Genomic DNA, 27,726 nt, shown 5'->3' with positions numbered 1-27,726 from the left:
TAGAGAAACTCTTCAGTCGTACATACCACCAGTACAAAGAACAGCTGAGAATGTAACACAATGAACCCACACATCATGTGCTAGTAATTTCACTCATTTAAGTAGTCTCACTGAAGTAAGTGTTGTAACTCAAGAGACTGCTCAAGTCCGCGCAATCAATTTAATCTCTAAGAAATGACTGCAAACATTTAAAAAATGAAATCATTCCAAATATACATAACATGTAAAGTCAGAAAATTCCCTATCTCCCAAAAACCTAGCATCACAATTCCACTTTTGTCAAAAAGACATTGCCTCTTTGCAAAACAATGCTCCCCAGAAAAGATTGTGGCTTAAGGTGCTGCAAAGTTTCTCAAGAAACCATCTCTGTCCTCAAAATACGTAGATATAGTAAGTAAATATTATGCCTCAGCATGTAGGTATGCAAAAATCAACAACTATCCCAGTGAAAATTAAAAAAGTAGGGTCTTAGATCATTAGTTCACACTGAATTATTCCTTGATACTATCACTATTCTACAAAATTCTACCTCCTAAAAAGTATAAGCACTAAGTGTAATTCAGTAGACACTTAAACTCTCGTTGACTTCAATGGAAATAGGACTGAAGCCTTTATGAGGTGTACAGCTTAAATAGTGCAAATTGAATCAGAACTTGTGTGCCTACACTTCTAATTAAACTGCAAATCAGATTGCTGTTTTCCCACAAAACCATTTCTGTTCAAATTCCCCTTAAGGAAAAGTAGGAAATTTCAGCAAGAGGTTACTAAGTCTGTATACTATTTCCGCCCCCCCCACCCCCCAACATCTTTGGGATGAATACAAGATCAGGTTAGCCTGCTTAACAAATTATCACACCAGCTGATCCACGGTAACTCTGCTCTTAGCCCATGGCAAAAGATAGCCTGGTTTGCAAAAAGGATTGCTAAAATTACTTCAAATTTGCTACGAAAATGCATATGGACACTTCACACATCATCCATGTGCAAAACCTTGTTACAATAGAGAAATTCACACATCTGACCCTAAAGAGAATTTATTTTAATACTTTTAAGCTTTTTGTCTCTAAAAGTATGTGGTTTGCAAAGATAATAGGTAGCAATCACTAGTGTTTTATGTTAATAATATATAACCCTCTTTTTTTAAAACAGTGATCTTTAAATGATTCCATGAGAAAAGCCAGAATGTCTCTTTTGAGAGTAACTTAGCCATGCCTATGAATATTTCTTAGCTGTGAATCTATTAGGTATAAATGTGTAGGAGTAAATACAACTACCTGTCACGGACTGAAAAGGCGTGCAAAAACCAAGATAAAGTGTGTGGACAACACTGAAGAAGACAGGGGATTATTAATGATTGATACTGAAGTAATCCAGCTGCTAACAGCATGGCAATGAAAGGGAAGCTAAATTCAGCTGTGTTTACAGGGCAGGCAAGGCTCATAGGCAGAGAGGATATTCTACATCATGAAGGAAAGAATTTCTTTATGAAGTCCAACAGCAACCTCTTGTTCATTTGCCGCTTCAAGGTGTGCAATATATATATACACACACCTGAACAAAAACAAAAAGCTAAATGCATTTACCTTGTCATTAGGATTGTACTGGATGACATATTCTATCTGGCCATTTGGACCATCATCAATATCAGTAGCACCATTGTTTCCAGAAAATCCTGTAAAGATGGTTGTTCCAACTGGAGTTAACTGCAAGAACAGAGACAGACAGATACCCATTAAAACCTTAAGGTATATAAGAAACAATTAAAAAACTGTTTGCAAAGTCTTCCCCCCCCAACACCCCTGGTCTATAATGCAAGGTTGACATTCTCTCCTCCCCTTTGTTTGGCCTGGAACCTCATGTACAAGCAACTATTTAAACACAATGTACTCGGATTCTACTTCAACTGATGCCAAGCGTCACATAGAGAGTGAAACCGATTTCCATTTTTATTCCACAGATTGTCTCCATCAAGAGAGAACCCCATTTGTTTTAAAAAAAGATGAAAAAAAAAAGTCTTAAAACTGAAAGAATTCATGAAATAAATATAAATAGATTAAAAAAATAAAGCTACTTTTTCAGACTCAGGAAGGAAAATCAAAGATGAGCTGCAAAAGTAAACAGAACTTATTTAACAATATCTTCACGACAACGCAAATAGTGCCAGAGAAATATTATTACATGCAAACACAGACACCCAGAGAGCTTTATGGCTTTAAACAAACACAAGAATGATGCTGTTTCTCCAATATTTTGTTGGCAGCAATTGAATACCCATAAAATTATATTTTGAAAATGAATCAATTTATAATTATCCTAGCATAGATAAATAGCATGAAATCAAGACCCATTGAGATCAAGGACAGAAGTCCAACTAACTGCTTGGGAGTCATCATTTCCGAATTTTAATATTCAGAAAACTTTGTGAGTAATCAACCCGAAAGAGAAAAACAAATGAACAGTTCTGGATTCAACACAGACATTGCTCCTAGCCATGCTTCCTGCTGCTGCTCTCATCACACCCAAATTTTTGGCCCTTGAATTCAGAGACCCACTGGCCCCTCTTCTTTCCTCCGAATTTTACATCAAGTTGTTGCACATCTTTAAACCTATCGGGTCTAAAAAGGTTTGAAATGCTGTAAAAAGAGAGGGTGGTAAAGGACAAAGAGTCATTAAAACATTTGTTGCAAATGTAGGTGCTATTTCACTTCATATTTTGTAGTTCACACCATAAAGCAAATAATTAACTGCCCATTTCCTCCTGTAGTCACAGTTCCTGTTCTTGTTTTATTTATAAAGCTGCTAATTACTTTAAGAGTTTAATGGCTGACAGAGTTCTCAGAGAAATATTTTCAGGGCTGAGAATACTGAATCTTTGAAATAAAGAACATCAAGGCCTTTTTTATGATAAAACAGGTGGGGCTTAATTTACAATACTTACATTATCTACACTTATGCCACAATAACTATGTATGTTTATGTTTTGCTACAAACTTGACTTGCTTACTATTGGTATAGATAGTAGAAGTGTCACATGTGGGTGTATGGAGTTGACTGTTCCCTCATGCCTACTAATTGCGAGATAATTACCTCGCAGACAGCCTCTGCCTTGTACCTCTGGTACAGCAGCAGTCTTTCAAGAATTCAGGAGAGCAATCATCTCAGAAACGAGCCTTGCCTGACAGTACAAAATCAGAGTCAACTGTCATAAACCAAGGAGGATAACTTACTGGTTAATGACAAAGTGCATGTGTAGGGGAGAAAGGGCTTTCTCATGTTTTTGTAAGGGGATAGAGGACCAAAGCAACCTGAAAACCAATTTGGAAAATTTACAGGAGGGTTTGTAGGTGTGTGTCCCATCCCATCCCATCCATGTGTGTCCCCCCCGCAATGGTGGGCTGCCCTTGGCCGGCCACCAGACACCCACCCAGGTGCCCTCTTACCCCCCTCCTCAACAGCACAGGGAAGGAAAATCAGATTAACACACTCGAGGGTGGAGACAGGGAGATCACTTACCCATTACCTTCACAGGCAGAACAGACTCAACTTGGGGAGAATTAATTCAACGTACTGCCAATTAAAAATACAGTTGGATGGTGACAAACAAACACAAAACAGCACCTTCTCCTATCCCATCCCTTTTCCCAAGGCTCAGCTTCACTCCTTCACTCCTGACTCCTCTCCTCCTCATGATTTTTTCCTCACTGCTGCACGGCATTTTCCCTTTTCTTAACTCCGTTTCCCTGAGGCGCCACCGGCCTGGCTGAGGGGCTGGGCACTGCCCTGTGCTGGGGCCCTTGGAACCAGCTGGAACCGGCCGTGCCCGGCCCAGGGCAGCCCCAGCCTCTCCTCAGAGAGACCCTTCAGCCCCCACCTGGGCACAGACACCCAGTACAACACTAAATAAAATATTTTAGCCGATTAATCGTTGGCTAAATGATACAGTCTCATTAGTGGAAAGAGCTGAGCCCCATGCTGGTTTGTCAGGCGTTGGCACGCGATGGGAATCTCCCATGCTTCTGCTGTCGAAACAGAAAGCAGCCGTGGCGCTCCCAGACGAAGCAGAGAGGAGCAGCTTTGAAGTCAGCACACGTGTAGCAGGCTGGAAAGCGGGGTGGGGAACACGCTGTCAAACGCCACGCTCGTTAACTACGCCGCTCCGTTAGGCTGCCTACACATTTCTCCGCACTCGCTGCAGAGGAGTGCTCCCTGCTCAACACCTGCAGGCGGCTGTAACACCAGCACGCTCTCCGGAGAGGGAGAAGTTACCGCTCAAAATCGAACGACAGATCTCTATTAAAAAACATCCTGTCACATCAGAACAGCCCAAGAGCTGACAGACACCCAAGGAGGTGGTTGTGCTGCTCCCACTAGCCAGACGCTGTAACGCCATGTCCTGCAAAGGGAGAGGGCAGAGCTCCAGCGCAACGTCCCAGATGACGAGACTGCCCTAACGAGGTACAAACCTAACAGCTAGCCTAACCTAACAGCTAGCCTAACCTAACAGCTAGCCTAACCTAACAGCTGCCAAGAGGCTGACGAAGGGCTGGACCTGCACAAGCGCTCACAGCTGAAGGATGCCGAGAGCTGTGTTGCTTTTCAGAAGCACATGACTGCTTGGTTTCCATTGAATTCAGCCAGCAGCTCTGCTCGGCAATAGTTATTTGCTGTGTTTCATCGAGAAATCGGGGTCCTGACAGGGTGCAGATAAACGATGACTAACATAAAAAGGCTCCAGCACTGCAAAGCACATCATTAAGTGATAACAAAGGAGACAGTTGTAAAAATGAAATAGCAGTAAACACCAGAATTACAATTGTATGCCCTTACAGTAAAAGTCAAAAGCTAAAGTCTTGGATTTAGTGTGTTACATCCAAAATAACTGACTGCAGATGTGCAGACCTTCATGAACCTAATTTCTATTTTATCTACATTGTCTTTTATGCAATACAAATGATATTAGAAAGGACACTGAAAAAGATCCCCTGCCACTCCCTCTTTCTGAAAGTTAGGAAAAAATTAACTCATTTCACTCAACTTTCCAGCCTGTCCAAGATCTCACATTAGAGATTACTGCAGCCTTTGGAAAAATTCAGCTGAGCTCTTAACTAAATGTCTCAAACTCCACTTCTAACCATTTGAGAGAGGCACTCAGCATTCAAAGCTACACAATATTTTTACACCGAGATCTCAACATTGCGATGATTTACCATTAGCCAGGCAATATCACTTCTACCCACAATTTGTGAGGGCTTTCTGATCGACTGCTGTCACCATTCACTTTATTGTTGGAACAATAAGGAGGAACTCAGTTCACCTTATAAAATGTGACTCTATATATAGTACTATATATATAGTGCATATATATACTATTCTTTATCAACATGAATAATGCCACTGTTCTTGTTTAAATAAGGATTACTTATTATGCGAACAGCCCATGAGGAACTGCATTCCTAGGAAGAAAGACAGGTAACGTGGGAATAAAAGGCATGTTTTTCTAGCAAATATTATGGAGGTATCTAAAACACGTATCCAAAAGCTAAAAGATCAGACTGAAAGACTGGGTTTGATCTCACACAGACATAAAATGGGCACGCCACTTGAATACATGCGTGTGCAAGCAGAACAAACTAGCTGATCAGATTTTTGGCATTGGCGAAAAGCAGAACATCGAGATGGTTTTGTATTATATACTATATTATATTCATAATTTCCCAAACAGGTGAATGAATTCATTCTTTAGCAGATGCACACACTCTCTAGACAGTAAAGACTTGTCTAGAGCTCAAACCACCCCACACCATTGCTATGTCAACCTGTAGCAGAGAGACTCTGCACAGCACCCATTTTCCACAGTTTCCAACTCAGTTCATTCTCTGACAAACCTTCCACCACCAAGTCTTCTGGGAGATGCGGGAGCTGGAAATACGTCTATGGAGGAGTTCCCGGCTCCTTTGCTTTCCTTCCTTTCAGAAGGACTCAAAAATGGCTCCAGAAAGTGTTGCTTGAACTATCTCTACAGCCCCACTTGTCTCCTTCCCATTAGACATGCCTACTTCAGAGAATTCCTTGGAGAGGAATTTTGTTTCTCTATATTAAACTTTAGTATCTCCTACAGAAAGGGACTGAAGTTATGTAGTAAACTGTTTGGTCACGCCGAGTGTCTTACCTTATGCAAGATAAAATGTTAGGAATTGTAAAGAAAAAATTATATGAGTGTTAGTGACAGTCTGAGGATAATAATCTCTGTGGGAATTCGATGTAGTGAAAAAGAACCACATTGACAAGAAACAAGTAAGATTTCAAAAGAATGCAATTAAACAAATAGAGAGGAAATGCACACAATAAATCTTATTCTTCCACAGTCAACAGCTGTAATGCTTAAAAATTTCCTTCAACATGATTTATGTCTATTAGAAGTCTAGATGCAGACAGGAACGTTCAACACTTCCATAAAACATTTGAAAATAAATTTTCCTATTATTGCCTATTTACAAAGTTAAAAATGAATAATTTTTCACAGTGGCCCTGAACAGCAGAGCAAAGTAAGATTTACAGTTAATCATTCTGAGCTAATATTCTTTTGATGATGTCTACCTGCAGAGATTATTTCAATACCACAAGGAAAAAGATATGAATAATTACACCAGAAGAAATGAAAATTCAGCACAAGTTATAAAACAGCCCAAAGCCAAAGTTTTAAGGTGACTGAAGTTCAAGATACACACTCATTTTGCAAAGGATTCCCATCTCTGCCAACTTAAGGGGGAAAGAAAACCCCAAAAACCAAACCAACTCTAAAATTTTGGTTTACAAGCAGCTATAAGGTTATGTATGTTTAATAAAGTAATACTGACTTCCTACAGTATTCTAGTAACTCCACTACCATTTCCAAACAAAACCTGTTATTAAATGCTCCTGAGCTTACCAGCACCTCTGTAGGGCTCAGGTAAGGCTCATGTGAAATACTAATACAAAAAAAGTCAGTCTTATAAAATCCAGGCAATGCAGAATTAGAGTTGCATTTAGCAGAGATAAAATTTGTTAAGATGTGTTTAACACAAAACACAGACAACCACAACTGTGCCTCAGCAGTACAAGATTTTAGTTTCTAGTCCCTGCATTAGGTTACATGTATTTAAAACCCTTGTGGCAATACTATAGATTTGCCTGTAGAGCATTCACTGAGTTGCATAATTCTTCTGAATTTCAGAAACTTTAATATACTGCAATAACCCACATCTTTAAGTCACTAATATGCATGGTCAGATTTAGCCCCACGCTAATGTCATTTTGTCAGGATTTTTTTCTAAATGAATAATGATGTGACATTTTCATATAAATAAAAATATGTAATGCACAAAACAAAGGAAATAACCCAGACAATTATAAAAAGGCAATAGTTTAATTACAAACTCACTTTCTTCACTATAGCTTATGCACAAAATGCCAGTTAATTTTAAGCAGATGGCTATTTTGTGTCTGCATTAGCCCGCTGCTATGATGATTGAGGACCAGAGAGAATGGAGACTATTTATACATGTATACATATACACACAAGTGTGCACATAAATATATATGGACACACATACACATGTAGGGTGTTTCATTTGCTTGCCCCCCGCCCCCAAAAGAAAGAAAGGTAGGGTGGTTTTTTCCCCTATTAACTAACTCTAGCTATTTCATTTATAAATGCTCAGATGAGAACACTTTGCTTAAAAAGCACATAGTTATTTTAGGGAAACAGACATTCTATTTTATACTTTAAACTAAGAAGCTAAACTTTAAAACCAATTTTAACTGTAACTTAATAGGAACACCAGCACTGCCACTCAAACCTAAGCCACCAAGTCAAACAAACATTGCAGGCTCCATCAACATTAACAAGTACAAGAACAATCATACTGCAGCTACACAGGAGAAGTCCATACTTTTAATAGAGTAATTAAGATCCTCCTGAAAAAAGTATTTCCTCAATAAACATGTAATGATAATTTTTATACTTAGATGCAAAAGACACATTTTCAAACCACACATGCGCTGGAGGGGAACATTAATTTCTTTGCTCGTTTTAATTTTGGATCACCTTACCCAGGGGTCTTCTATATGTACAAGTGTGTGAATGACAGAAGAAAACACTTAAATCCCTAAGGATTGTTTGACAACATGCAGTATAGATCCAAATTGTACAGACACTACCTATATAGAGAGATTTCTCAGGATTTTTAGGATCCAGATGAAGATATTCGAAGCAGTAGAGTGAGAAATTATGGTATTTCTTGTCTCAGTGCCTGAGATGAGATATGACATAATGAAAAAAGGCTATACAACACCTTGAGTAAGGAAGGAAAGGAGGAAAGGAGGGACATGGCTTTTTGATAAGAGACACCACAAAGTTACCAGATTAATAAATGCACATATTTTGAAGGACTTGGGAAGTTTGCCTTAAGGCATGAGATTTGCTTTCTTCATGCTCGTGCACTTGAGGAGGAACTTAGAGGTAGGAGAAGGGAGACCGAAGGGCCACTCAGAAATACTGAGGCATCAGCAAATGGGTATAATGATAAAATTCTCTACTCCTGAAAGTGACGGATGGCTTTGCAAATCAAGTAAATGCTACCATGGTATTTCTGAACTTACACCCATGCAACTTCTGATGCTGTGACAGATGCCTGTGACAGCATGGGAAAGTTTGACACAGATTAGTCAATATTTCTTGTAGTAAGAATTTTAATACGTACATGTTCACAAGCAACTGGGAAAGAAAAAATTAGTCAAGAGCTATTAAATACACTGCCTTTGGTCTAAGATATTTTACAGCTATAAGTGACCAGAGCTTGGGTGAGCTCATTAGGAAAGCACCACTTCATGTTTCCCAATCCTTACGCTCTTCCTTGAGCATCTGCAAGGGCCACTGACAGAGAAAATACAGTGGATTAGAGGAGCTTTTGGTCTAACTCAGTACGGACATCCTCCTTTTCTAACAATCAAGTATAACAATTGGCATACACTTTGGTATAAACCAAGACACTACCCTAGCAAATCCATCTCATTCTAAGCCTTCTGGAAAAATATAGGCTTAATTTTAAACCAGGTCTTTTTCTGTGCAAATGGAAGAGACACGTGTGAAACTAGGATTTATGTTCATATTACAATTACCCTCAGCTTATTTTACAAATTAATTTTAGTATGTTGTGGACAGTTCAAATATAAAGAATATTTGACACAAAAACCATTCTATTTCTCCAAAATATAATTTTACCCCTTGACATTTCTGAAACTGAAAAACTACCTAATAAAGTAAAATCTAGCTACAGTTATTTGTCTCATACTACAGGTGCCAATAATTATATAGTAGTTTTGACTACTTGGGAAAAATCTTAGCCCTAGACTTTACCCCCTAAAAAAAATCTGGGGGCAATTGCAAGGCGGAGACACATTTGCCCAGGATTTCCTTACAGTAGGTGTATACAGGAAGCACGATGCTTTTGGAAGACACTACACCTACAAAGCACACACACTGTCAAGCTGGTTAGCGCAGGAGTTCTAAATTCCAACACTTACTGTGGATGTGCAGATGGATTAAATAGTATGTGTGGAAAGTCCACCTAATATTCTGTGCAAGCACCAGTGACTGGAGCATGGTTCTAAAGCCACAGTGCATGTGTTCTTCATCCCACGTAGGACAGCCAGAGAGAGGCATGGCAGCTGATAGGAGAAACTGCCAAGTACAACCCTGTAAAGCACCTCAATAAGTCAGTCCTCAAATTGACACAGACAAAATTTCCTGGCTAGAAAAAATAGGAGATATTTGTGATGCTCACATGTATGGTAGCTGTAAATAATAAAATCCACTTGTCCTTTGATTTGCTTTATGTTACTTATGTAAGAGAAATTTCTGTACTTTTTCGTTTACAAGCAAACTAAAACCAGAAGACCAGAGGCAATCAAAAAATAACCACAAAACCCTCATTCCAGTGCATTCCTGTAGGTAAATTCACTAGAGGCAGTGCCAATTACTAGCAGAATAAACTGTCATTAAAAAATGTAATCACTCACTAAAACCTTTGAGAAAGTCTGAGATGCTTTGTGAGCTTTTTTTTGGTTGATTAATGAGAGCATCAACCCACTGGGTACTGCTGAAGGGCACAGTGGTGCCATGTCAGAAGCTATAAGCATAACAGTGATAAAATGAAACAAAGAAGCTAATTAAATCAGGACTGCAACTGGTGGAAAGAGCAACGTTGCATTTCGCCCAATAATAATGCAAATAAGTGATTGCACATACTTGGAACATTGCTAATTTTCTGAATATAAATAATTTTGAACGGTGCATTTTTCACTCTGTCTTTTGGACTTCTTTCTAATTATGGAAAATCCTTGCTTCCTTAATATTACAGCACTGACACACTACCTGCTTTTGGTTTTACTGCAAAAATTATGCAGGTCTTGGAAGTGATCTGGGACCAGCATCACAGCCCCTACAGGCACTTCAAACTAATGTTTATGTTGCCTTTACTCAAGACCGAAAGCATTTCTGCAACAGGTCTGCAAAAACATAGAAATTACAATTACCATGTAAAGGACATCTTGAAAACAATTTAAAAGCATAGGAGGATTTTACTGGTACTCATACAGATGGTATTTTGTGACCTCCAAATTCTGGTGGTAAGAAACATCGGCAGATGGATTGCCGAACATTTGTCTGAAGGGAAACAATCTCAATTTAAAAGGTGTCACCAGTCAGGAGACCAGTAAGTTTGAAAAACCTGTATATCCTTATCTCAACTTCAGGTCTCTACTCAAAAATAGAGGTTTTTTCCTCCATACTTGCGGCTTAATTAGGCCTAAACTCATCAACCAACTCTCCCACTCCTTTCCTGGGGCCTATGAGATGCCCTGCACATCACTACACGCTTGGTCGCTTTGAGCAATGTAGTGATCGTAACAACACGCAGACACATTGAATAGCTGAATCTCCCAAACGCACAAAACTATGCAAGCTTTTTTTGAAACAGGAAATCAATTCTACTAAAATCAAACAACATGAAAGCAGTCACGCTCTTTCACAGAAAAAACCCACCCAAAACCAAACCCCAACAGGGACACAACGCACACTACCTATTTAACAGCTTTACTTTATAAAACGCAACTGTAATTCTTTCAATCTTTACCTGCAGAAGACTGACCCATCTTTCCATTCTCCTCTCAGTTTCAGTCTGGACATTTCCACTTCTGCATCTAAGTTCCCCCTTCCACTTCTTATTACTAAAGCCCCAGGATACTAACCTACTGAAAACACAGATCCTTTGTACTGGTTATTAGCAGATTGTTCAATCCCCAATAGAATAAAAAACTTAACTGTAAAGTGAAATGAAGTTGTACCAGCTCAAGAAAGAAATAAAATTTTTCCCTCAAATAATACGGAGAAGTCCAATCCACAGCTCTCTATTCCATAAAAAAATAAAGCAAAAGAATTCCATTCACAGACATCATTTAATAAAGAGAAACAGCAATAAATCAAAACTGCATTTTGCCAAGCTTCAATATTGTTAATAAAAACTTTTGAACTATTGCTTTACGTTTGTTTTTCATAAGTACGTTTGTCTTACTTTCAGGTTTGTTGATACAACTGCATAATGCAGTAAAACATTTTGTAAGTTTAACAGAAATCAGTGCTTCACTCAATGAGACGTAGCTGCAGATTCTAGTCTCTTCTGCAATATTACAAGCATCCTGAAGAAAAGCGTGCTTGTCTTCATATTCATTAAGAAAAAGGAAGAACAGCTTACATGCTAAAAACTGAAGTATACTGCCTGTGCTGGGTTTTTCTAAAGTGACACAAATGTAAGGGATTTTAAAACAACTGAACTTAGCGGGTTTTCAAATGAGAAGTGAAAGAACTGAAAGCTGGCATTTAGCAATGACACCACACAAAAGAGAAAGAGGAAAAAAAGGTAAGCGGTTCTGACCTCGTTTACTGCCACATAGTACCGCTGCTGCTGGAACCGAGGCGAGTTATCATTCCTGTCTCTCACCACAATCCGCACTTCATGGTTGATAATGGTGCCAACCTTCTTGTTAACACACTGGACTTGCACCACAATGGATTGAATGGACATTGGCGGCTGTAAGTGAAAATACATTTTTATAATACGTAGCCAAAATCTGAACTAACAGTTAAATTTCGACTGATGTTAATATTGCTCAGGCTCACTTATAGCCCATCAGCCTGCCTGTGTTATGTTTAATGTTCTATGTCTGGATTAAAAAGCTTCTCTGAGAGTGTCCTGACTACAACGCGTGCTGGCAATATTTCAACTAGACCTACATGTCTCAAAGCTCTACTTTGCAGACCGAGCTTTGCCAGCTGTATGTGCTAACACAGAAATAAAAATCCCCAGCACGATTAGCCCTTCACACTTCCCTTTAGAACAGCAACAAAAAAAAAAAGCACATCTTTTGAACATCATCTGACTATTGAAAGATACCTAGAAAATGTCACGCATTTTAACCTTTGGTTTATTAATACTGGAATTGAAAGGTCAAGTCAGAAATAAATTCAATATGCTACCACTTACATTTACCAAGTAATTCGGAAACAACTTGGTCACCTTTAAGCGTAGACAATCCAGAGTCCTGTTTTTACTCCAGTGAACATCATAATATTCAAATAAAATTAACTCCCAAACTTGATGAATGGGTAAAGAAATTTAATCTGGAAAGGCTACTACTACTTACCTGAGTTAATAAAACAATTCTAAGATGAATAAAGGAAAAGGCACCTTTGGTTGAAAAGGAAATTCAGAGAGACTGCTATGGAAATACAGCATTCCAACCTGACTTCTATCCACAATGTTCCCACCACGGCAAGTGCCAATTTACATATCTGAAGCAACAGTCTGGCATGTAAAATATTGACAGCAAGTCCATTTTGATTTTGTATCTAACACTCAGCAGAGAGTGAGAAAGCACGGGAAGGGACAAAATAAAAAAAATCTGTATTTATTAACCTCAAATTCTTCAATAAAATAAACAACCCAAAAATGTAATAATTTAAAGATGCCTATGCCATACTATTCTGTACAGTGAATGCAAACAGGTTTTTGTACTGAGATTCTGAAACTTACAAAAACTATACCATAATTATATATCTACGTAATTATGCTTTCACTCATTCTAAATGCTACAATTTCTTTGATTAATTGATTTTTTTTTTTCCCAGTTTTGCTATAATGGATTTTAGAACCATATGGCTTTCTTTACCCTTCAGACTTCGGCACTGATCAGTTTTTAAAGAGTCAGCAGAGTTGGGGAAAGAAGGGGGCTTTATGGTGGTGTTGGGATCTTACATGAAATATCTATTCTTCCCTACACATTTACCCTCAACTTCCTCTGCGATGAAGTACAGCATGAGCTTTTAAGTAAAAGTCCATTCTCTTTGCTGTAAAAATCTGCAGCCAGCTATGATGTGGTTCTACTTTTATCAATGGAATGTCTAACACAGGTAGGAACATACCAAATATCATCTGGAACTTAAATTAAGCCTCTAACATTATAATCTCCATTTATTTTTCAAGCTGGCATTCTTTGCAAAAGATCCAAGAATTTTTAGGCCACCTCTAATACGACTTCAAATGCTACTGCGTTTATCTAGATTTATTAGCAATGCCCAAGAAAAACGTAACTGGTTGTAATGATAGATAGGTAAACACATGATGTTCTGGATTTGGTCTTTTTCACAGGAACATGGGAAAAAATAGTTTGTCGCCTTTGGTAAAATATGACAGAGTACAGGACCAACATTACCTTCACATATGTACAATTTCTGCTGGGTCAGTGCTTAGATTTAAAATCAGGTCTTTAAACAAACGTTCATCAATCTAGGCATTTATAGCCAATGAACGTAAATACATAATGGCACAACGTAACAAATTATTTATAATACTGGGGACAAATTATCCAAACACCTTTTAGCAGTTCCTTTCACCTTCAGGTCTGATTTATCGCTATTAAGATAAATCAGCTATCCTTCCTAAGCACTTAAAGTTTTGGAAGAAAAGTCTGGAATTTTCTTTTTATCTGATTTTGTTTGGAAAACATACTGTCATTCTTTCTAAAATCAATCAATGGATCTAATAAGATTTTCTTTCAAGAAAAGTAATAAAAAAAGAACAGGATCAGGCTAACTGAATCAGCAGGGAGTTGACAAGTGGGCACATCGGAGAGAAAAATGGGAAGAGTATCCAAATATATTGAATGCAATTGTATATGCACCATTTGTGAATCAGAGACTACAATTTTTGCTCTGTAATAAAAAAATTGAATTTTAAGGTGCAACTTAATAAAACCCCAAATTTTATTGGTACTACTAAGTTTCACATAGTTTTAACTTGAAAGATGAGAAAAATAGTTTACTTTTGTTGTTAAAAAAAAGAACCACACACACTCTTGAATGATTTTGCATCTTAGGGGTTAGTATAGCTCTGGTTCTGAAGGCTGGAAACAGCCTTTAGATAAGAGCCATATTAATCAAGTCCATGACACAAATTTCACATTTTTACTCCATCAGTGGGGTGTTTGTGGGTTGCTTTCATTTTCTTTGGCTTGTGACTTATGCATTCATTGAGACCACAGAAGACAGCTACAGTGGGGCTCAGACCCCAAATCTCAATTACCTTAAATCTCAGATTTTCTTTTCATATCCCAGTAAACTTAAATAAACACAAATGAGTAATTTTACCCAGCACTACAGTACTAGGGATAAGAAGTGTTACAGTTCATAGTAAAAAATGAGGAAATAACCCCTTAAATACCAATGTAAAAACACCAATATCACCTATATATAATTAAGAAAAGGTATACCCTCCACTTGTTTCCTTGCGACTTGAGTATCCTTCTTGCAAAGGACATCACTGTAAAGTGTCCGTATGTATTCATAATAATGTAAAGTATTTGTGAGTTTAGTTAGACTATTACTAATATTGGAAATCAAATAATTTGACAAGGTTGCTTTGGTAAAGCATCTAGTTAAGATTCAGGTAAAGCAGCTCAGATGAACGAATCTGTAGAGAGAAAAGTGTCACTAAAAGGGGCACTGAAAAAAGAATTAGCACTGATCTAACAGGAATTAATTTTGTTTCCTAATGCCATATGGATATGCAGACTTGTGTGGGCTGATGAAGAATTGACCCTACATTTCTTAGAGTGGTTCTTAAGCCTCACCTCCCATTAGGGGCTCTCGCTTTTTGCTCTGACTTAAAAATAAAACTGAAAAGCCAAACACGTTCCAGCACCTGCCTGTCTCCTCAAAGGCAGCCAGCCGTTTGGCACTTGAGGAAATGCCGACTCTTTGCCGATGCACCGAGAACTCTTTTGCCACCATATCCATTCTGCCATGTTTTGTGCTGCATACCTTTGCTTCACATATGAAAACAGTTTGTGAATTAAAACTAAATTAAGAAGAGCTGAATTCAATTAGCTCTTTTAAACTAAAAATGGCAATGAAGAAAAATTCACATGTTGTTTCTGGTACTTATGAACAGATCTCAAAACACATGGAGAAGACAAATTAATCAATCAAGCTAACACAAAACAAACTTTCATGCACTCCAGGGAGAACTCCTGATCTTTAAAGCACTCTTTCCATGTTGATTACAGTCACTTTTAAGTCAATTTTCCTTCCAGATTCTGATGAACTGCAGCAATGCTATAACACTGTCAGAAAATGTCTCTATTTTTAAAGGGTTTCTCTTCAATGAAATTAGCATCAATGAGAACGCTCCTATTTATTTTGTGCTTTTAATCTTTCTTTTTATAAAAATAAAGCTTATCCTGACAATATTTCTTTAATACTGTTAGGAACGAGCATACCACATGAATTTTATGCTGCCTTAAAAAAAGAATCTAAACTAGCACACTCTCAATTGAATATGTCAAGCTTTCTAAGGGAATTGTAATATTCACAATTCCTTTGCTCTTTCTCACATCTTGTAAGTCAACGTACACAGCTAGAGTAGGTTTTTAATAAGTGTCACGGGACACGAGGTGAGCAGCACTTCTTCCAGACAAAAGCAGCAAACCAGAATAAAAATGTTTTTAATTCAGTAAACAAGTCAAGTTTGGTTCGATATACATTTCTGCCAACCCACACGTCTATTTGTTCGGTCTTTATTGTTGTGTTTGTCCACATATAATAATTGTGCACACGGTCAAGTTTCTGCATGCTCCCAATAAGTCCTAATGAAGAATCAAATTAACTCTGTTCGCATCCATCTGGGGACAAAAGATAGATGCAGCTATTATATTCTAGCAGGTCTTGTGTTTACGGTCTTTCCATGAGCATACACAGATTTAGAAATTGAAGTCTATGGGGAGAAAACAAAACAAACAGCAAACCCCAAACTTACATCTCTGTCCAGAATTCGGCCAGTGCTATTTAGGTATAACATCTGGCTGATAGGATCGAGGATCACCCAGTAATCAACGTTGTCCTTTAAGGAGAGTTCAATGGTGGGGTCCGGCCCTCCTGCTGTCCCTTTGATCAGCATATTGTCAACCAGGATAGTGCCTGCAAAAACAATAAACACAACGAGGGAGAAATTTATATGGGCATCTACATTTTTATGTATTTTCATAACAACTGCAACACTAAAAATACTGTTTTCTAACTAGGGTTTCTGGTATTTTATGTTTTGAGTGATGTTTAAAAAGTCTGAACCTTATTATCTGTAAAGAAAAACTGCCTCTGACACTGAAGCTGTTGCAGACGATACCAGAAGAAGCACTTGCAATGCACAATAATTTAAGTTGACGATGAGACCCATCACATACAGCTATCTATTCAACATTATGAGTTTTTTCTCCATTGAGCAATCATCACCCAATCTCACCTCAAACAAATGAAAGCACTGAAATAACAACCAAAACCAGAATAAATTTTCTACAGCAAGAGTGACACATCAAGGTGAGGCGGGGAAAAAAAAAAAAAACAACAAACCAAAGAAAAAGAACAGTTACATAAAGCTCTCCAGGAAAAAAGAGGTTTTATACCTTGAGTTGCTCTGCAACAGAAAACTAAATTGCAGCATAAAGACGTGAGAACTATGTCTACCAAGACAAAGGAAGGACTCAATTAGGACCAGCCATCTATTCAACATATATAACATGCTTTTTTTCTTTTCTTGTCCCATCCTGTCAGTTAAAAGTCTTGCCTAACAGCTCTATTAGTCAGTTCACAGCACCCACGATGTACATAACTTCCTGCGTAAAACACTCCAACTTACTTTCCAAATGTCAAGCATTACTAACTACCCTAAGCGTTGCACTCCGGTGCCTCAGATTTGCATGCACAGTATTTATATAAACACTTCCCTAAGATTTCATTTTTCTGACAAATTAACACTACCCAGTTTTCTTCACACTGAAATATTAAAAGAAATGATCTTTGTTGAAGTTCATCAACAGCTATGAAGAAAATCTGTGAACGTCACTAGCTGCACAACATTTAAGTTAGTTAAAAATATTTATCACGTAACCTCCTGCATTAAGGGCCCAAACAATTTATTCCAAAGTGCTGAGTAAAGTTTCTTTACACCTTCACTTTATAACAACTGCGACTGTATAAATATATTCATCTGGGGGGAGCGGTTCCGAGTTGGGCCAATGCTTTTTCTGGATAAAACAGTAAAGCTAATTACTGGTCTTAATCACGGCAAACTGGTTTACAGTCCTATTGAGGAAAACACCACAGTAAGGTTTATTTCAGTCGTTTATTTTGAAACTACTTTTTATAACACAATAGAGGTGATGGGAAGAAACACTGCCAAACATTCGTAACTTTGCACCAAAGACTGGTTTCAAGTTAGAGGAGCGATACCCTTTTAGCCACATGAGAAACACAGTTGCTACCCACGTGTTTTATGGCTATCAGCACAATTTCTCGTGCAATACCGTCTGGACAATTATACTCTGACCCAGTAGCTTGAACTGGCATACAGCTTTTGGGAGACCACCACTAGTTTTAATGTAAAGAGGATTTCACCAGGAAAAACAAGCTGATTACCAACTCTGTGACAGGCCACAGTATTTGTGTCTAGTCACCAATTTCTCTAAAATCTATAAAATCCACCAGCTTCTGTGTATTGCCCTCATTATTCATATGCCTCAATGATGATGCAAACAAAGGTCAGCAATCCAAATTTCAGGTCATCTGAACAAAAGGCACGCCAAGAAAAGCCTCCCTGAAAAAAACACCCAAGATGAACACCACAATCACCCTAAAGGCTTCAGTTGTTTTGATTTTATCCAGTCTTCTTGTTCAGACCTGAAGGCAAAGTCGAAGTTCTGGCTACATCTTCACCAGCACTAATCCCAACAGAAGGCTCTACACCTCCATTCAAATGGCTCTCGAGGGAAATAAAAATCTGCAATTTCCACCTGTAAACAGCACGGCATTAGGCGTTTCAGCGAGGGCCACTTGCGCATAGTGAATCTATAAGGTGGTGTTCACAGAAAACATTACATGTACAAATTCTTGCTGGGAAAAGGAGGAGCTTAAGGGATGGAAGAACTGGGGCAAGTGAAGTAACCAAATGACACAGAAAAGGGAATAGGAGAGGGTTGTGAAAGTAGTGGAAAAATACACTGCAAGGGATAATTAGGAGATAGGGGAGGGAAAAAGCAGCAACAGCTTCTGTCTTCTCTCCCATGTTGAAGACTAGTAAGTCCATGAGGAGCAAAGGGGCATCACAGCACAAGTTACAAGTACACAGAGCTACCGCAGCTGCCCACCAATACAACACTTTCAGATGCTTACGCAATCATGACACATAAAGAGAGTTTATTTCTCTCCTCAGAAAATCATTTAAAACAATAAAAAAAAAAGATTGTCCTATAATGAAAACTGCTCCCTAGTTTCTACAAAACTCAAGATTATGAACATAATCTAACATTAGTAGGTCTTGACTGAAGTGACAGTAGCAAAGGGAAATTACTTTTGGACTTCGCAGTCGCACTGCCTGTAGAGAAATCCAGCATATGCAACGCTAAAGGAATTAGACCGATAATCATGGCAGAGCTCTGACTGCTAATAGAATAGCCTGCAGGGCCATGCCCCTGTGAAGGTAGCGATTACTCTTCCATGAACTGCATATAAGTAATCAGAGGAAAAAAATACATACCTCAAAGGCACATATAAATTCCTCATGGCACAGCATGCATTTGAAAGTGGCAAAATACAAGGGCCTTAATACCAGAAGCACTGTGCCCATGTTAAGGATTGCAAAAAAAGAAGTATAATTTTAGACTGCAACAGCTACATAAAGAGGAAAGTGCTGCAAAACAAGTCAACAGTGGTTGTAACAGTGTCCTTACAGTGACGTACACCAAGTAGTTTACTACCTGGTATTTGCAGGCAGCTTTGGTTCGGTGTAGGCTACGTACACCGTGGTTTGTAGCTCTTTGTCCAAAGAAGCTTCGTCCTCCCTTGCCTAGTTTCTAGAAGATTGACTTCTGCCAAACTCAGCCTTCTGCAAGGGCTAAAGAGGTCAAACAACTTTAATTTTCAATGAATCTGAGAATAAATGATTGCCATTACATACTTTAAAAAAAATATTTAATCAACTTAAAATCTTAATGTGATGATGAATTTTGTACAGTCTCTAGTAAACCACTGCCACTTAACTGACCTCGCTGCTTTGAATTCTGCATCTCATTCGACTTTCCTCTGTTGCACTCTATAACAGCTATCTGCTTGATTTAACAAAGCACTTCTATTTGGATTGTTTTGATACAGCGATTCTTTTGTTCTTAAAAATGAACTGTTTTTTCTTCAGATATTCATGAGGCACTTGTACTCTCTCTTCAAGAGACAGCAGTTTGCCAATAAGCCTTTTAATAGCCATCCTTAAAGTATTATTCTTCTAATTTACAAAGAATCTGACATTATGGGTCTTTTTTTTCCCCTTTAGATATCTATCATTTTGTTCCTTACATCCTGCCTCTGTCCTTGGCCTACATTGCCAGGGAGGTAACCTACTAACAATAAATCTGAATACATGCAGTTCGATGTGACTGCATCAACAGTTTGTCCATTAACTCTCCATACATGCAAGCACAAAAGCAAACACATCCCTTGATATTTCAACGCGCTAATACAGTAAGTTTAGACAATTTGCTTTCATATTTTTTTGCACAAACAGAAGCTCAAACACTGCTCTAGCTGAAGTGAAATCTTTTACCTTGTTATAGAAGTTACATTCCTTCTTCTGTAACTATATTGGAAGTTCAATTTTACAGTATGGGGCGGGGATGAGGGGTTGGTCAAAGTCTGCTGAGGGCACCTGAACAGGATGCTGCCACTCACGGTGAGGAGAGAGGTGGTCCATGTAGATGCATGTTTCTTGTACCCAGCTTCTGGGAAGTTACACTCAAACGCCCAAATGTTCAATAGTATTTCAGCCCTGTTCCCTGCACTTCTGTCCTGTGTGCACAAGCCATTGAAAAGGACACCAGAGACTATAATTAGCGATATTTTTCCTGGCTAATTAAAAAAAGACTGATGTGAAAGAGATTGCACATCAACGCAAACAGATTTTAAGAACAGCTTTTCGTCTTGTGTGGAGACCACAATTTGGCGACTACCTTCACTGAACCCTGATTGATGACCAAGATGTCTTGTGGAAAGACCATAGAGATTTTCAAGGGATTAGTACAGAATAAGCCTCAAGGAATCAAAGTCGAGCAAGTAGTTGGCTAAAAAACAACAAAAAAACCCAGAAACCAACAGACTGTACAAGAGAGAAAAGCTGTATTATTTTCAGGTGTAATATTTTTCTGAAAGTAATGACATTTACTCAGAAATGTTATCTGAGCTTGTTGGGAATTATTCAACAAGTAGCTACAAAACAAGACAACAAAAATAAAAATTATAGACTGCTGTAAATATTATAACAATAGTTCTACACTAGACTATTCCTTTGAGAGGAATCCAGAAGCTGAAAATCTTCATTAGACTGAAATAATAGGGAAGGGTTTGTTTTTACAGATCAGTCTCCGCAGAAGGTGATCTTTCTATGGGAAGGGCATTACGAGAGACTCAGGTGCAAAAGCCATGAAATATGGAATTTGCAGTTTATGCTCTACTAAAGACAGCAGACACGCAGTGCTCAGTGAGGAGTCACTTATTAAATGATTTAGACACATCTTGGGATTGTTTTAGTTGAATGTTTTGGCAAAGCCCTTTTTTAAAAAGTGAGTGAATTACGACTGGTCTGGGAATAACCATTATGCTGGCACATGAATCAGAAAACAGGATTCTAGTAGAACGATACCTGCAGCACTTCACTGTTAGGAATTAAAAGCATTCACCGTTTCTCTTTCTGCAGTCGCTGAGCTCAAGGCACGTGCAGCACGTCCCACCTCCCCAGTGACACTACTAACGGGGTGCACCAGGCAAAGGCTCAACTTCGTGCCTGATAGTGGGACCAAGGACTTCACACATCATGGACGGTCAGCCCCAGTGACATCGAAGAGATGTACCTAACTGCAACCAATTAAGCAAGCTGTATTTATGCAGACGTGCAAAATACAAATTGGAGAGACCTTACCCTCACAAGGCTGTTGTACACAACAACAGCGTGTAGCCTTCCACATGCTCAGTACTAGAGTGTTCAGCTTCAGCTGTGTTCAGTGCAGAAAACTGTGAGAGATCCCAGAAGCACCTGAGCGCTCGCAGGCTACAGGGCTGAAACCGAAGCCTGAAGGGAAGTGTGTCTGAAGCCAAGGCAGAAGTATAATAGCCCCCCAAAGTTTTTATCATCCAAATGTACGTATCCTTCCTTTGAAAACAGTCTAAAACTTGTTATTCTTGCTTTCCAAGTTGCTGAAAAGATAAAACCACCTGCAACAGCATGATTAACCTCCGATACTGCCAAATTACGTTAGCAGCTACTTCAGCTGTATGATGTACAAAAAGGCTAAATTTAATAAAAAAATCATATTCTGCTGTCTCACACAGAATGTATTTTTCAATTCAGCATATTAATCGAGTCTGTATAACAAGTCCAAATACCGTGTCAGTGAATTTACATTAAACATACATGGCGTTTCCTACCCTGGAACACCAACTATAAATTTTTCAGCCAGTGGTATTTAGCCTGAGAGAATTATGCATGGTAGCCATCTGGAGGAAGTGACTTTAGGAAAGAATCAGGTATCGGACACGCTGTACCCGCAGAGGCACGGTACCTTACATGAGCAACATGACATATTACCTATTCACTTAGGGGAAAGGAGGTAAATTTCCAAAAGACAAGTGAAAAGAAAAATCGGTACTTCAAAGGCATATATATATCCATAAACACACACACTCTAACTCTTTGAGCTGCAGTAAGGGCAAGTACCAATAGTTGTCAATAGATGGAAGGAAACTCATCACTTCTGCACTCTAAAGCAGTGGGGGTTTTTCATGCCTAGTGTATTAAAAAATGAAAACCAACCAAGCAAGGATAGCACAAATAGGGAGCCTAAAGAAATGAGAAACTCCTGCTTTGTAAAGAGCCGTTGAAGTAGCACCTCTGGAGAGCAGCTGGCTGGCAAGCTCAGACTTGGTGGTGGTGACAGTGAGCGGCAGCTGGGCCTACGTCCAGCTCGGCATCTTCACTGGAGCTGGGAAATCCGATCTCAGGCAGACCAAGTGGTTATAAACCTTCTGCCAAAGGGTGGACAGCATTCCCATTGCTGCCTCTGCACTTGCATCTTCTGTTGGTCAAGTTGAAGAAACCAAAGCAGGCAGAGGGAGGTCAGAGATTCAGGAAGGTCTCCATATGCCAGCTCTGTCTGCTCAGGACCATTAAGAACGTGCTGCAGAACCCGAGTTCCACCTGCACGCACCCGATAGCTTCTCCTCTACTCGGTGACTCCTGATCAATGTTTACACAGCGTGCAATACGCCAGGTTTCTTTCAGACAGAGCAAATGTGCATTAAAAAAACCACCTGTATCTCTCTACTGCTTTCCTCTGCCTGCCACTGATTGTGAAGCAATTTGAAAATGGGGATTATTTTCTTATAGAAAGGCATTAGATGGATCAGTTGAAATGGTAGTTGCTTTTTTTGATAGTCTACAGACTTTTCATAGTTAAACCTGGATCACAAACTTATTTTTCTACGTTTGAAGGTGTATGTCTGTAGAATAGGATGGATTAAATAGCAATAAATTAGAAGTCAATGGAAAATGAAAACCTTATTGCAGAAGTAAATTCTCAACATTATCATGAACTTACTTAGACCCACGCTACAGGTTCATACACAAAAATAGGATAATTCTACAAAGCCACCTCCTGGATTACATATTTCCTATTCTCCCTCCTCACATCATCAGTAGGGATCTCTGAGAAGTTTCGAAGGTTGTTTCAAGATTGTCTTCCTGCTGTCCTGGCCCATCTTCTCCCGTCCTGCTCCGCGTGCAGCCACAGCCTCCAAGCAATTACAGAGCATAGCTAAAACCAGCCCACTATTTTGGCCAAACTCAGAGTTTGACAAGTTCAGGTTTAAGGCTTTTATTCCTAGTCCTCCCACATGGACCTTATGCCTTCCCAACTTGAGCCACTGTAAGAATTTGTGTACTAGGGGGAAAAGGTCTGTCCTTAGGCATTGTACGGTACCAGTTTGGGTCCATTGTAAGTGAAGGTGGCCCACTTTGTTCTTTTAGTGCTTCCCAGCCAGCATGAAGACAGAGACCTAGCACTAACGACTCCTGCTCCAGCTTGAAATGATGTAGCAAGATGATGGAAGACATTTTAGAGGCAGCTCCCGATTGGGGAAAGGCAGCAGCACTGGGATCACCGTCAGTTCAGAGCATAAGTATGCCTGTCCTGCGGGACATGAAGAATCATGGTCCTCCCTCCCCGCCTTCGCTCCACATTCACAAACAATGGGACCAGCATCCCATAAAGCCATAGAAGCACCACCTCAGTACTTCACACACGACTCATATGTGACTTTGAAAAATCTGACCCACAGCATTTACATTCTACATCAAAACATAACAAATAAGGATGAAAAGAAACCAGAAGAGGAAAGCATGATGGTCAAATGCTAACTACTAAATTCACTAAATATTCAGTACTTGCCTTCCTAGGTGTATAAACCTAGATTAATTGTTTTGTTACGCCCCCCCCCCCCGCCCAAGAGGATAAGCAAGAGATGAACAGATAAAGAGTGACGGTGGAAAGACAGAGATGGATGCCCAGGAGAAAGCAAAGGGCAAAGAGGAAGCAGTGAAGCAGAGAGTTTGGGTCACAGAGCAGCACTGAGAGGAGCAGAGATTTTAAAAAGCCAGAAGACAGAGCAGGGATACAGGAAAAAAGAATTCAGAGGCTGTAGAGACTATACTATCCTAACACAAACACTGCTAAGGACTGGGGAGGCCATGGGTCTGGCTGGGGACAAAGTTTACAAGCTTACTCTAAGTCCCAGGTCATACGTTATTCTGCACGAAGCCCCATCCTGTAAAATTACGACAGCAAAGGAGCATCTCAGACAAAAACAAGCACCTCATCCTTCCTCACATAGTTAAGAGAAAAAACTGAAAACAATGAGTTCTGAAGGCTTGAAACAGGAAAACAGTTTTTCAGAAATCCTTTTTCAAAAACAATTTTTTTTTTTTTTAATGCTCGGGTTGCCGCAGCAGGATAATTGCTTGGTTCACAGAAGGGTCCTCTTGTTCCTCCTTTAACGTTTCACTGGGGGAAGGTCACCACCAGGCCCCATGCTGAGGCCACTGACGTTGCTCTTGTATTCTCTTTCTGCAAGTGTTTCTGACAGAAAGCCTCTTAGTGCTGCAAAACCTAAATTAAGTAGGTAAAGCATGCCAGTGTTCAAGGACTGACTCAAGTTTGTTGATTTTTAACATACCATTATTTTATTTCTCCATGCCTCAACAGAACCCAGTACTTCTACCAAAAGATCAACCATACTTGTTGGATCTCAACAGACTATATTTCTCCACCATACTGCGACAGACTACACAGAGCAAAATCCAGAGTCCTACTCCCAATTATTATAGCAGCAATCTAAGGTAAATTGGAAAGAGACGTAGCTCCCTCCCCAGAGTACCAGAGCCATGGCTACGCTGACTGCTTCCTACCCCCTCCTCCAGTGGCCACATTTACGAGGCCTTAAACCAAAAAGGGAGTTAGCGGAAGGACCCTTTACAAAAGGCCTTTCCAACGTTTCATTTCTATTTCTGTACCCAGCTCATGAGATGCACTTTGCTGTGCCTGCCCAACCACATCACCGACAGCGGCACACCTCCAGCAACCCCCCTTCCCTCCAAAGCTTTCTGCTTCTCACATTTTGCCCTCCCTTTCACTCAGCACTGGGGTCAGGAGCCAACATCGTTGAACAGAGCCTCTAAACATCAAACAGGGCTTTTCTCTACATTTAGCAGTATTTTTGCAACATGGGGCCACAGAAATGTCTTTATGGGATCAGACTACGGTCTGCAAAGTCCTTTACTAGATGTCTGATGATACTCTGCATTGCAAGTGGCAAAGCCAAACAAGTCTGCAGGAGACAGGTGAGAACTGAATGTCTTTCCCCTACAGGGGATCATTTTTTCTATTTCAGTCTTCAAAAACTTCTCCTTCTGGGAAAATTTTCTATTTTCTTTAACATTTGTGAACTCTTTTGAACCCATTCTAACTCTGAATGGTACAGAAAGCAAATGCAATCACTCTCTTCAAAACATATCTAAAGGTTTACACTGAATTGCTACTAAAAAATCAACCCCTATAAAACATAACTTACAAAGGATTTTTTTTAAGATGAAAAAATTTCTGTCACACTTCGTCAAAAAAATTTTTTTTTTTAAATGTATAATTGCATATGCAAATACCTATACAAGATCAGACTAAAGACCCATCTAGCCTGGTATCCTGGTTGCAGCAAAGGCCAACAGGCAATGCTCAGGACAGATCTAGATCTCAAAGTGACTTATAGCTCCCTCCTCCACATGCTCCTTGGCTCCAGATCTCCCTTGTCCACGGGCTTACTGGCTTTACAATGTTTAAAAAAAAAAAAAAAAAAAAAAAAAAAAAAGACATTTGAGGCATTTACAAACTACACAGTCTCTTCTTCAAAAGCTTTTAAAAGCTTACAACTGCATACATTGAGAAGGCATCAATCATATTTTGTTCAAGGGACTACTTCTAAATAGCTAACTATGCATACATTCAAAACATATCGACCTGCTAACTGAAGAAAAACTAATAATCTGACCTCTCTCCAAGTCAGCAGGCATGGCTATGCAGAGCAGCAGCAGTTCTCCAGACTGCTGGAGGGGAGGTCAGGGTTGCTGGCTGTGGGGCAGCCAGGACCACCCCCCAGTCCAGGGGCTTTAGCAGCCTCCCCGGCCCCCAGACCACCGGCTCCTCTGCCAAGTAGGCTGTTGAGTCTCTGGTAACCCCACAAGGGTAAAATGTCCTCTGAAATAAAAATTTGAAAGACCTTGAATTGTGGGATTCCTCTTTTTTATTTTAGCAAAGGGGACCAGAAACAGATTGCTAAGGATGACATAAGATTCTCCATTATCTATACAAAAAGCTACCTATTCTTGAAACAAATATTCCCAGATCGGTGCTCTCATACCAGACAACACGTACAGCCACAAAGAAAACTACCATTAACAAAAATATTACCTTATGAAGTACCCACACATACAACGGAAAGGCTATCAAAACAAAAAATACACAGGCTAAAATTTCTGGGAACATTTCAAAAAGAAAACATTCCTCTTCTTACCAGACAGCGCAGGAATAATCAAAATGCACCTACTACAGTCAACGGTGAGATAAAAAGTCTTCAGGCTATTCCAGCAAACACTTTGTTTCTTGTCTCATTTCCCAGACGACCTTGGCAACAGCAATTCTTGAAGGTGATTTAGATTTTAAGACGCAGCACCACAACAACAACAACAAGGATATGCATAAATAGGCAGAATGCAACGACTTTGAGTTAGGCTTTTCAGGGATGAAGCTGTCTGGAATTAGAGAAACTTACTCCAGTTACACGTCCTTTGATAAAGGAAACGCATTAGCACCATTAAGTTCCCCGTAAGTTTTACTGTACTTAGACAAACTCTTTTGTGAGAAATAAAAAACAACATAGGAATTACCCCTGCATTTCATCAGGGTCAGATGATGAGGGAAAACATTTTTGAAATGACTAAAGGTGATGTAAAGAGGGACAACAATGCTGTACAGCAGAAACAAGAGCAAACACAATGTCCTCGCCTGAAAGCAAAGCAAATGAACTTGGGAACCAGTCGGAGATTAGAAAGACAAGTCAGACAGTGAAAACGGAGGGCTGATAGCTGGTAGTCCTCGATTCAGGAACTGGAATAAGAGCCAGACATATAAACTCAGGAAAGATCATGAGGCTTCTAAGAGGAGGAGACTTCAGCACTGGATGTCTTAGGAAGACATCAGACAAACTTTCATCAGGGAAAAAAAAAAAAAACCCAAAACAACCCTATACTTGGAGCCAGAGGAATAGACTGACAGTTCTTTATTCTATTATCCTGTTATTTTGAGAGACAGAGCAGAAACATCAAGTTTTACTTCCATTCACATATTGGACCTCTTCCTGAACTTGGCCCAGTTTATGAAAGTCACAATTGGAAAGTTATTCTTTGCCCTACTGAACACTCAGAGGTGAGGGAGAAC

The 27,726-nt window shown here is 39.3% G+C and overlaps 1 protein-coding gene across 5 annotated transcripts in view; it reads right to left on the bottom strand.

Moving 5' to 3' along the window:
• Positions 1-27,726, bottom strand: part of PCDH15 (protocadherin related 15) — a 419,295-nt gene that overhangs the window by 263,983 nt on the left and 127,586 nt on the right. For all 5 annotated transcript variants that reach the window (XM_050898730.1, XM_050898731.1, XM_050898732.1 and 2 more), the window contains 3 exons: positions 16,410-16,570; positions 11,973-12,128; positions 1,584-1,703 (listed from right to left, as the gene is read on the bottom strand). In XM_050898730.1, coding sequence (XP_050754687.1) covers positions 1,584-1,703; positions 11,973-12,128; positions 16,410-16,570 — 437 coding nt within the window. The remainder of the gene's footprint in view (positions 1-1,583; positions 1,704-11,972; positions 12,129-16,409; positions 16,571-27,726) is intronic.

This window comes from Gymnogyps californianus, chromosome 6, assembly GCF_018139145.2.
Source record: "Gymnogyps californianus isolate 813 chromosome 6, ASM1813914v2, whole genome shotgun sequence".
NCBI classification, from domain to species: domain Eukaryota; kingdom Metazoa; phylum Chordata; class Aves; order Accipitriformes; family Cathartidae; genus Gymnogyps; species Gymnogyps californianus.
The sequence above is the reverse complement of the archived record's forward strand: the minus strand, read 5'-3'. Positions and strand labels throughout refer to the sequence as shown.